The 12,963-nt window shown below is 34.0% G+C and overlaps 1 protein-coding gene across 4 annotated transcripts in view; it reads right to left on the bottom strand.

The window, feature by feature from the left end:
- Positions 1-12: 12 nt before the first annotated feature.
- Positions 13-12,963, bottom strand: part of ZnT63C (zinc transporter 63C) — a 40,498-nt gene continuing 27,547 nt past the window's right edge. For 2 of the 4 annotated variants that reach the window (XM_034969112.2, XM_034969111.2), the window contains exons 7-10: positions 11,612-11,735; positions 11,034-11,129; positions 5,290-5,435; positions 13-4,146 (exon numbers count right to left, since the gene is read on the bottom strand). In XM_034969112.2, the coding sequence (XP_034825003.1) occupies positions 4,101-4,146; positions 5,290-5,435; positions 11,034-11,129; positions 11,612-11,735 (412 nt within the window). In that variant the 3' untranslated portion in view covers positions 13-4,100. Of the gene's footprint in view, positions 4,147-5,289; positions 5,436-9,713; positions 10,486-11,033; positions 11,130-11,611; positions 11,736-12,963 lie in introns of those variants that run through there. The other 2 variants (XM_034969115.2, XM_034969114.2) reach the window with 2 other exon arrangements.

Here is a 12,963-nt window from a genome sequence, read left to right on the forward strand (position 1 = left end):
TATAAAAACTCGTTTTATTTAAGTATATATTTTTATTAACTGTGAAAAATACATTCCACAATTGCATCAACATTCAAACCAAGATCAACATCTTTTCATATTACTTTAATTTTCACTATAAATAAACAATTATTTTTCACCTGACAAAAGAAATTTTGTTATTGTTATTTGCAACCCTAGTACCGAACTCTGTCATCAAATTAATTGTTATTGATTGACTCTTTAATTATTGGCTAAAATAATAGTTCAAACAAAATTCCTTAATTCAGCCAAAAATAATTGTCATAATCGCAATGTCATCACAATTTTTGTGCTAAGAAGCTGTAAATAAAATAACAAAATGTCTTTGGACAGGCGTGAAATAACAATTTAAATAAAGGCTGTGCCTCTATGTACAATATTTTACATTTAGTACATAAATACAGAGGTACGGTACGCTAATGTCGGTAATCAACGTCGAAATATTCTTTGTCCGCGCGACAGACATTAGCGGGGGAGTAATTCGGAGCTCCTATTATATTGAGCATCGAGTAATAGCCATGCAAAATGCCTGTCACTTTTAACTATCAAGGCGAATCTAGACTATATAACATTGAATACAGCGTTTGTTATATAACATTTACAATATACACATAGGTAACATAACAAGAAGTATTGAATGCACATGTAACACGTTATATAACACACATGCCCAAGTATAAAATGTTATTTAGTAGTAGTATACGATTTTGAAAAATGTGTTCGGTCTCTACGCATTTGTTACTTAACAAAATCAATAACATAATTCATAATACAGTTCATTATAACATTAATATGTATATAACTTTTAACACAAAGAAAATGCTAAGTATTAAATTAATATTCAATAAAAATTTGGATGGAAATTTCGGCAAGACAAAGTCCTTAATAGTTTCCTTATAACTGATAATTACGCGTCCAATTATTGAACAGTTTAAATAAGGCTATTTAAAAAAATTGCATCCTAGTTTTCGTAGTATTTTGATATAAAATAATAAATAAATTATTTCAATTTGAAAGTCTCATTTATTATGTTGAATTCATACACTCACATCATTATAACATAATATAAGAGAAAGATAAAAATCGCGTGCCAAAATGCATAATATAAAATATAAAAAGTTTTTCCTAACTTGTGATTCACTATTAAGGGTTGCCACGTTCTAGTTTATTTTTATCTTCAATTCAGTGCGAAATATGTATTTAATTAAAAGGTACTTATTTTCCATTGAAATAATAATACAATAACTATTGTGTACTTAAAGTTTGAAACATTTAATGGATTTATTTCGACAATTTTTTTTTTTCAGTCAATTTGAAATCCTACTAGTTTTTAGTCACAACTTCGTAATATGACTGATATTATTACATTTTATGAGTATATAGCAAGGTCTATTAGTATTTGGCCGAGGTAAGAGTCAAAGAAATAACATTCGTGGCAGCCCTAATTTATGCAATATTGCAAAGTTACCCGCAAATACTTAAAACCCTACAATAACGCTAGCCATCCTTGCCAACTACTTAAAACTAGGAATCTTCATCACATTTATTTTTTAAACTTTCACTCAACAGTGTCCGATATAATAATATATCACGATGAGTTTTATATCTCGCGCAGACTAAAAAAAAAGAAAGATACACTCTTGCTTTTTTCGATACGTCACCGCTTTTTTTAGGAAACCGCAGAGCTTAATCGACCAGGATTTTTATAATTAAAAAAAAATACATGCCGAATTGAGAACCATCTACTTACTCTATGGAAGTCGATTAAAACGCGTAGGTTATTACCATCCTTTTACTATCACAAAAATAAGTATGATAAAACCTATTTATTGATCGTATACAGCCTGCGCGTGTTAGATATAAATAAAATAGATAAGATAACCTTATTTATGTGTCAAGAGTAAAGACACGTGGAATCCGTGTCGAGTCAATTACCTTACACATCGAGAAAAATATTTTTGGGTGGAAAACAACTCGTCAGCCATACAAATGATATTACGGACTAAGAGCCAGCGCGTGCCAGACCTTCGGTATTTTATAACGAAGGTCGAAAAAGACAGTAGTATATTCACGCAAACATCACACAAAACGTAACTGCTTTTGCGCTGAGTTTTTAGCTTATATGATCATCATGATCAACCCATCACCGGCTCACTACAGAGCACTCAGAGTGAGAAGGGATCATCGGTTAATCAGCTTTAATTGTCGGATTAAAATTGGTCTCATTAAAAGCGGTCATCTGCGTTAGCTCGGCGCATTATTGATTTAAAATTGAACTATTTAGAGAAATGGAAATTTCCTAGGGCGTGATATTTTATAAAAGATTAGGTGTAGATAGAAGAAGGGCAAAGATAAAAGCGATTATTATTATGAACTAAGTATGCTTAACCGTTTATAGTATATCGCTTATTAACTATTAACCCTGACGTACTTGTCTTGAAAACTTTAATGTTAAAGAAATGTTCACTCATTAAGTCCACTCCACTTCGGCAACGGCTAGTACCCGGCAGGAAATATTGTACTGTATGCGGCAGAAAATAATGTACATCGGCCTTTAGAATGACATTTCGGCTTTGTAGAGCGTTGTCTCTGTCACTCATACCTATGTGACTTGTTTTGTTAATAATAATGGCGTCGTGCGTGATTAAATCTTGTAAAAACTTTCGAAAAATTATAAAAAAGAGACGGAAGGAGACTAATTAATTATTTGTTTCAATATGGCTAAAATGATTGAACGTTTCTTTAACCGTCATACTTATTAGTAGCGGTAATAGACTAGAAGGTAAACTGACAGAAAAACGAAATAATAAAAAGGGAATAACTAGGTGTACCGATTATCCGAGACGGCTCGTGAGTTTTTCGTACAAATTTGACTCAACAACTGTCAACCTCCCGCGACCATGCAAAGCGCCTTGACTCACGGACCGTCTCAGTTAAACGGTATACCTATACAAAGAAACAACTAAGCGCTATAATTTAAAACAAAAATATAAGAAGAGATAGAATCTGCAACAAAACAAAAAAAACGGCAACCTTTTGTCATTTATCTTCTTAGTTTATTAACACCAAAATCGATTAAGTTACACTTAATTTATCGCTAATTAAAACGCATTTGTATAGCATAACTCACTGTTAACAATTCTATTTGTTTTGGTATACTATCTTACACGTAGGTACATTAGTTGTGAAATTCTTATTTATCTAAGAACACATTGTTTTACCAATAGATTAGACTAATTTATTCAAGCGATACATTATTCAACTTATGGTTTTTATTTATTTCTGTAGTTTACGGCCGATTTTTTAAATGCCACATACAGATAGACAGTCAGTCAGTCAGTCACCTTTTCCTTTTATATATATATAGGCATTTATCTATATATATATAGATAAATGCCTATATATATATAAAAGGAATATTAATATCAGCTATAATAATATTGATTTTAATGTTGAATCATTTGAACACGTGTGTCGTGAAGAACAAATATTATTATTGTTTATTAAAATTGCCATTGATTTTATGATAAGGGACTGTTTGTAAAGCGATTTAAAATTTGTTTTCTACTATGTGCATTTTATGCTTACATTTTCTTGATATTAAAAAGGCTAGGTAGTTTTGTGTAAGATTGAAATGGAACCGAGAAAGGAGGTTCGGTTTTTTCCATGGTTCAGAGAATTTAAGTTTTATTGAGAAAATTATACTCTGAAAACCGCATCAACTACTCAATTGGTAAGTAATTTTTCAATGTCTCCTGAATTTTTTTCCAAAATATTTAGGTATACAGTTCGAAAAGTTTTTCGAGCATTACTTATCTAAATACTAATTTATTTTGTCTCTCCTGAAATATTTGACAATATGTTAAATACGAATTTTTAGCGGAAAATAGAAACAATTCGAGTAAACAATTAATTAATTTATGCGTGATTTGTAGGATATTTCCTTATTTTAAATATTTTTTTGTTAGCTACTTAACTTTTTTTAACTAATACTTTTTATTGGAGTTGCTACCTACGTGTCTGATTTGTGTAGCGACGATTTCACAGCTCAATGTAGTGTGCGGCTACGCGGCCGCCTGTCACACCGTCAGCCGCGAATCCATCATCGGAGAGGGCAGGAGTGATCTGAAAACATATAGGTATTAAATTGAGTGTTTAAGTAATTGGGTATTTGACTACATAAAAAATAAAATATTTCGCAGTGATTATTAAATAGAGGGTCATCCAAAATACGTAAAATCCACGTCCTTTGTTAGTTGTAAGTGTAATAACCATTTTAAGTTATCGATCAAACTAAAAAAGTACGTCATCATGATGTGACGCCACATTCCAGTATTTCATAGAATATCGCATACTAAGGGCGCGTTTTGACATTTGATAAAAAGTTTCTGATTTGACTAGTTGTCAAGTACCGTATTCTAGTTATTATACGAATTATGGCTGTACGCATACCCACAGATGGTTTGGTTTATTAATAAAAAATGGTATTTTGATCAGAAATGTTATTACACTATTTTGCTCGCCAGTTCCTCAATTATTCTCAATTTTATTTTTTTACTTTAAACAAACCACGAACGGAATTCAAAGTTTCAGCCGCTATACCCCAGGAAATAAAGCTTAAATCAAAATATGTAGATGCTGCACCTTGGCTTTATATACGTTGTGGCTAAGACTAAGAGTCGCAAAGCAGAAGTAGCAATTCAATGGGCATATAGAAATAAAATAGAAAGATTTTTTATTCATTTAAACTTTTACAAGTTCTCTAAAGGTCTCTCTCTCTCTCTAGGTCTCTAAAGGTAAGGATCTGTTATCTAAAGGTCGATGTACATTACTTTCTGCCGCGTACTGTACCACAGGTTGGGAATACCTTTCCTACCGAGAAGAATCTTTTCTTGCTGGCGAATCTTTGAAAAGAGCAACCACCAAGTTTTTTGTGGTTCTTATCGGTAGGAAGAACCGAACCGGTAGATTCATTTCACAATCAGGAAGCAGTCAAAGATTTATTTGTATACAAAATTTCCTATCAGTAGGTACCTTTATTATAAATGCGAAAGTGTGTTTGTTTGTTGGTTTGTCCTTCAATCACGTCGCAACAGTGGAACGGATTGACGTGATTTTTTGCCTGTGTATAGATAAAGACCTGGAGAGTGACTTAGGCTACTTTTTATCCCGGAAAATCAAAAAGTTCTTACGGAATTTTTAAAAAACCTATTTTCACGCGAATGAAGTCGCGGGCGTTAGTTAAATATATTTTGAAGAAATTCTCACCCGCACTCCAAAGCGTCCAAATTCCTCGCAGTAGGGTTCCCTTGGCTACTTGCATTCATGTTGGAATGCATAGATTCCGTCCGCGAGCCCATATTCCGCTGCCTACACATGTATGGAGTGACCGCGGGAGACGGCGTGTTTTGCTTCTGGAATAAGAAATCATTTTTTAGAAATTAAAAATTTGAAACTACCCTCTTATTCATAAAAATATTAAAACGTACTAAAACTTCCGATAAAATGCGGGAAATCTGTTACCCCATTCAGATGATAACAGACTCTCAACTTCGTTGTTACCAACACTATTAATTTTAGCGTTAGATGTCAAGTGATGCTCGTTATCATGAGAATAGGATAACAGCGAATTTCGCGGAACTATCGCTCTTTTTTGCCTGTTGCTAAGAGACTAATAGGTTAACTAAATTGAGAAGTTTTTAGAACATTTTAATTTTTTATAAATAAGAGAACTGAATATGAAAATTGGTACATTCGGTGTATGCTTGACTACACGCGTGACTTATATATATTTTCTATGTAATTATATTATTTACATTAATGAATCTAACGATGCTGTTTAGTGGCTGACACGTATTACACAAAATTACTCTAAAACTTAACAAATACGGCATTTATGTCGCTGTAAAGATACAATATGAACTATTCAAAAATTAATCATTATGGCTAATTACCTTGTACACAAACTTCAAACTAAAAATGACACGTCTAAATCTATTGCTATACCTTTCATAATGTTGCTTACGGAAAAGAATAGCACTAGATTTAGACCCATTAAATTTAGTTTAGTTAAGAGATTGTGTACATTAGAATCGGCCCCATTATCTGTTTCTAATGGACAAAACTGTGACAAAATTGGCTATTTACATCTTGCCATACATTTATTATTGGGTAGATGCTATTATGGTTCTTTTACATGTAGGTACGTGGTTATGATATTGCTAATGAAATCGATCGGCAACCTAAAGCCCGCTCTACTCATTCGGCGAAACTTCGTCTGGTTAAGCAAAAGAAATTGTGAGACAGATCAAGAATGCCCACCACACATGACACAATAGAGTTGACTAGTTAAGTCTCATCAAATGTATGAAGCGGACTTTATGATTATAAGATAGACACACATACCTTTCACTAAATAAAACAATGCATTTACACTTTAAATTATTACATATGCAATTACTAAAGAGCATTTTTCTATTTATGAAGAAAGAAAGCAAGAGACTGTACTTTGAATATTTTATTGGTCTATAATAATAGCATTGAGGACACATAATTCTAGTTGTGCCAACAATTTTTTATCAAAAGGTAATTTTCATACTATAAGGTCGAGTCTATTATGGAAAATTGCTCATAAAAATTCAATAACATCGATCAAAAAGCCAATCATATGAAAGGGCATAGTAAATTACAAAAAAAAAATGATACCATATCTAAAATTCCCTTTAGAAATTGGCTTATAAACTGAATTGTCTATGTAAATATACTTGCCTATGTAAAGCTTATTTCACTACGGGATATAAATTGTATTATAGTCTGGTCAAAATAGAAATTCAAGGTTACAATAATTCGCATAGGGCTAAAAATTGGTACAGTACGCAGCAGAAAATAATGTACATCGACCTTTAGAAAGAGAGAGATAACGGTTTTGTAGAACATTGTCTTCGTCGTTGAGACCGACAAAACGTCACATAGATATAAGTGACAGAGACAACACTCTACAAAGCCAAAATCTCATTCTAAAGTTCGATGTACAATATTTCTTGCTGGCTATGGCTGGTGTTGCGATTGGAACAAAGTTCGGATTTCAGCCAGTCCCTCTTCCCATTGCTATCTATACCTAGCTATCATGGCTATGTTATAATATTTATTATACCTATTAAATAACAATACAAGCTAACGATATTATAGTACTTAATTAAATAGTAGCTTTGGTTCGGCAGATGTTAAACGTGATAGTTTTTATCTTTATGACTTGTTGATGATATCGCAAGTCTAATAACTAGATGATGTCCGCGACTTCGTTCGCACAGGGTTTTAAAAATCACGTGGGATATCTTTGATTTCCTGAGATAAAAAGTAGCCTATGTTCCTCTCCGAGATGTTCGTCGTATCTTCGTCTTAATGTTAAGCGGATGGGCCGTGTAAAGATAAAAGACACGACAGACATAGGTACCTACACACTTTCGCATTTGTAATATTAGTATCACTGGATATCTTCAAATCGATATGTTATCACTTAGGTAAGGATATCCAAACGTAAAACAAAAGAATTAATATTGATTGTGAAACCATTGCAGATGGTCGTCACACGTTAATTGGGGAATTGCCAACTTTATATTTATTATACCCTTATAAAAATATAAAGTAGACATTCAACTACCTAACAGCTACTTTGGTAGGATTTCTTTACTTTAAGAATATATCAGTGACAGTGAAAGAATAACCAGAGTTACCTACGTAGTTACGTGCATAAACCGTAGGGACAGAAAACTTTTCCATCTATACTAGACTTAAGGCTAGATGGTAGTAGTAATAAAGCTGCCATTTTATAACGGAAAAAAAAAATCTATACTAAATGACAGATTTATTGATTAGGTCCTTAGAGGTCCTAGTATCTATACCTATAGTTAACGTTAAAATGTGCTTAAATGTATCATTTATTGCCTATCATTTAGTATGGATATATAATAGGTCTAATCACTTTATCCTAAATCCCTATCGTTCATACTAAATGACACAGATACACCAAGGTTACCTCAACGACCTCTCCATGTACGCTCTAGATGGTAATTCTGCACAAAATGTCTTTTATGAAATTGTCAAAATAAGTATGACTCTATCCATCAAGTTAAAAAGCAAAACCGAGTTGCTGTCTGCAAAATATTTTGTTCGGAATGACCCGTTTAGTGTGTAATACATAGAGGTCATTGGATTGACTCGAAAAGTTATACTCTTTAGTCTCTGTTTAGGAGGGATGGAAAAAACGTTTACAAAAGAATGCCTTTCCGTCGGAGATTTAGAGGATGAGTAGCGGAAATCTCGGCTGACCAAAGGCTCAATCAGCTTAGTTATGAAAACTACAGGGAGCTACATGGTCGCTTGTTGTTACTCACACATAACGCATAACTGAGTAGGTTCCATGCGGTAGTGCGGTGCGGGAGGGGTATGATGACGTGACGCGAGAGCTCAGGGATTCGTCAACTTTTTTTTTTTTTTAAAGAATATTAGCCATATTAAATGACTAATATTCCCCTTTCCTCTCCAATGAAGCGTCAGGCTTTTGCTAGGAGTAGGTACGACAATAGTGCAACGGGCGGGATTTGAACCGTCGACCTTGCGGTTTTCAGTCCACTCCTATACCGGTTGAGCTATTGAGGCTCGTGACAACTGTCGCCCTCCCGAACCGCTCCAATACCGAAGGAGCCTACTCAGTTATACACAATACCTACAGTAAACTATAGGTATAAGTCCCACAAATTGCTAATGAGCGTGGCCACCATTTTAGTGACGTCAGCACTAGACTGAAGTTTCGACCTGATGGTATATTTTTAATTAAATATACGTCAAATGGCGTCAAAATGACGTCATTTCGATGTTATTGAGACATGGTTCCAGCGCAATAGCAATTTGCGGGACTTATATTTACTATTTACACGTCCCTTGTTGCATCCTCGCATATCTCTGATGCAAAGGTAGCCTGATTTGTATCTATTTTATCACAACCATAGTGAACTAGTGTGAGGGAACTCGCGATTTGATCCTGAATCGACGATAATATGTCAAATATTCGGCTATGGTGACGTACAACCTTACAAAAATTATGGCTACCTGCGTCAAATGTACTAACATTTGACGCCTGCCAGTAATAAATCAATGCCTGCCAGTCACGTCGAAGCCTCGCCGTATTGTTAGAAGTTCCCTAATTGGGTATTAGACTCCATTTTTTTTATTACTTTATTATAAACTAGAACTAGAATAAAAATAATGACGTAAACTGAAAAATCTAATTAAATCGATCAAATAACAAAAAGTTATAAGCATTTAAATATTTCTGATTAGACAGAGATAGCGATACACCAGTTTGACGTCACACCTACTAATGCCATAGTACCTTCGTGCGGTTTCATACAAATTTTCGTTTTGCGAGAAAGGGATAGAAGACCCTCCCACTCCAAAATTAAAATGCCTGTAACTTTGTAAATCTTTGTTGGATTTTAATATGTTTTTCAGTGTACGTCATTATTTTTATCCTAGTTTACAATAAAGTAATAATATTTATCAAATTCAAAAGTAGGCAAATACCCAATTGTCGTGAACTGTGTCACAACTAAAGTCTTTGTTATGATTAATAAGTATTTTCGTTATCGTGCAGAGAAATCAAAAGCATGTACAAATATTTTACTATTTTTAATAAATTTATTATTAATCATAATTTGTACAGTCAACATTAGAACACTTTAACAACAATTTACAAAATATCACAAGTCTTTTTGTGTAAGTAATACAAAAATAACAAAGCTCTTCTAAAGTTCTAATAGCTAGGGAGCAAGTGGCAATATCATGGCAAGCACTATTATGACTTCATTTATAATTGTTGTACTATTTGTATTGTAGATGTATGTAACCTTGTAACCTCTAGATGATGCTCGAGGACGAAGTCGCATCCTGCGGAGACTATTTGTTTTAACTTTGTTAAAAAGTACCATATGTGGTACATCAGGATAAGCTACCTTCATTCCAAATTTCAACCAATTCGGTTATCATTGACAAATAACTAAACTTTTACATATGATTAGGATAACAAGACGACAAGGTGCTTGGGTAACTTAATAATTTTTATGCCATCTTTAACTAGTATTATCTAGATTATATGCAATATTTTGTACAATTATCTTATTATTGTATTGTTCTATGCTGATCTGACTTTCGTAAGCGCTTGTAATAAGTCTAAATCGAAATAAATAAATACAAACAAACAAACAAACAAGCTGAAGTCATCTAATAAATTAACACCACCGGCTCCCTAACTATTCTCATAAAGTCTAGTCCCTATTTACAATTGCAATTGCACTCTAAACTCTTCACAACTTCGCTGTCCGAGGTAGTTAGATTGATGCTCACACTTGTAGGGCGCATTTCCTTGAAAAAGATTTATCGAACTCTTATCCTTTCTAAACTGTAAAACTGCAATGGAAAGAAAAAACAATTTCTGCCAGATCTATTAGCTAAGCTATTGAATTTCTTGACTCATTTAATGGTTAAGTCAGAAATGAACTCCTTGCGAAAAACAAAGAACCTCGGCCAATAAATTACCAGCATCTTCTGTTGAGTGGTCAGTTTTGTATGACCATGAAATTCGAAAAAAAACTTTGGACTGAGTTACGACATAAGTCCATAGCCAAGTGATAGGGACGTTGAATGATTTTTTATTATTATGATTTATGAGGATACCAATACACTGAAAAACACACTTTTTTATATCCCAGCCAAAACGAATTTGCATGCACCAACATATCTAAACCAGTTGGAAAATCAACGGTTCAACGGAGTCGAGTTTATGCAAAGACCTTTTACCACAAACATGGAAACTTCTTGTAGTATGACGTGTTTCTTAAAGTTCCTTGCATTACAATTCGTACACGCGTATACGCGTTAAGGATGACAGTTTGCCGAGCAGTTTCCCTCGCGCATTGTATGTTGGAGGGTCCGAGAGGGAAGAGAGTGGTACGTACTTGTTGGTTGGGCCCGCAGCACGTGGCGTTGTGGCAGAGGTCGTTGGGCGGACAGTGCAGCGCGCACGGCGCCTCGGCCGACGCGCCACTTATTATCTGCCAAAAACAACTCTTTTTTTAGTAATGACTAGCGATCCGCCCCGGCTTCGCACGGGTAGCTCGTTACAATTTTCGTAGGGATTTCGTATTTCGTAGCCTCAGGAATAATGTAGCTTTCTACTGGTGAAAGAGTTTTCAAAAACGGTTCAGTAGTTTCAGAGATTATACTTGCTACGAACAAACTTACAAATTTTACTTCTTTATAATATTAGTATAGATTATGTTCAAATGTTGGGGTCTCAAGGTGTTGGAATGGCGACCTCGCACTACAAGACGCAGCGTTGGAAGACCCCCGCTAGGTGGACGGACGACATCAGAAGAGTCGCAGGGAGCCGCTGGATTCAGGCGGTGGAAGTCCCTACAAGAGACAGATAGTCCAGCAGTGGCCGTCTATCGGTTGATGATGATGATGAAGTTTTGCTTATTGCGTCAGTAAAACAAAAGTTATATTTAATGTAAATATTTAAAGTTTTATATACCTCATTTCCATCTAAAGGCAACTCCACAAACTCAGGTTGTATAGTTGTCGAATGAATTCCCTCGTTGTGAAAGAATTCTTTAACCTTTTCCGCTATCTTCATGTACTCCGATAAATTTCTACACCTGCAACAAATTCGTTTGTTCTTTAACTATAATAGCGTACAACATAAAAACAGCTTATTAATTTTATCGATTAAGAAAAATATCCCTGTTTTATACAAAATCCTAATCCTAAGACACCAAGTATCATGGCCAGATTTTATCGAGCTCTGCTGAAGATGTGCGTGATATCGAAAAGAATAAAGACATAAAAACAGAAATAACCAGACTTGAGCTAATTTGGAAAGGATAATAAAGTAGTGTAACCAGTGCAGCAGCATCAATTAATTTGTGGTGATTGGCTGAATTTATGGCATTCTTGCAGTAATGATATCCACCAATACTGAGAGAGTTTTGACCAATTAGAGGTGATTTCGATCGCTACATTATAGCTATAATTTCGCTTCCTGGGTATGCCTTGCTATGGAGGACTCTTTCCAAGTTCCATCTTATACTGCATTATCACTTACCTCTAGGTGAGATTGCAGAGAAGGGCTAACTTATATCGGAATAAATAATTTTAAAAAAATCGCAGAGCGCAAACGTGACAATTGAGAAGAACTCTCATAAGTTACAAGACAAATTGTTTGTAATAAAATTTATGCATGATTCAAATCTTTCAAAACAAAAGGCAATAACATCTTAAACAAAGACACATGATTCAATACTATTGAAACATTTCTTATTATGTATAAGTACATAATATTATAAGTCATCTGGAATAATATACAGATGTGTTTTAGCATTCATTGTCAATGTTATCAGAATGAAATCGCGATAAAAAAAGTTGATAACAGAATCCATTTAACGCTAATTAGCTCATTTGATGCGATTGCAGATGGCATTGCGCAAATAGATGCTATTTATCAATCTGATAACTCAAATGGAAAGATATATCTACCCTATATGTAAGGTACCTAATCATAATAATTCATCTAATATTGAGTTAATCCTGGTTATTTGTAAACTGATAAGGTTATTTTGTTGAACATTACTTTATAATCAACTACTAAGTCTCGGAATTGTAGACAGAATTGTAGACAATTTTAAAAAATCTTTCAAATTTTTTTATATTTTAAATTTTTCGTGGTAGGACTTACAATATTTAATCTGATTTCGCATTCTACTGATAAATCGATTAAAATAAATATGATATAAGTTAATCAATCAATCAATCAGCCTGTTTGCGTCCACTGCTGGACATATGCCTTCCCTAGAGCGCGCCACCACACATGATCCTCCGCCTTCCTCA

This window comes from Maniola hyperantus, chromosome 6 (assembly GCF_902806685.2).
Source record: "Maniola hyperantus chromosome 6, iAphHyp1.2, whole genome shotgun sequence".
NCBI classification, from domain to species: Eukaryota; Metazoa; Arthropoda; class Insecta; order Lepidoptera; family Nymphalidae; genus Maniola; species Maniola hyperantus.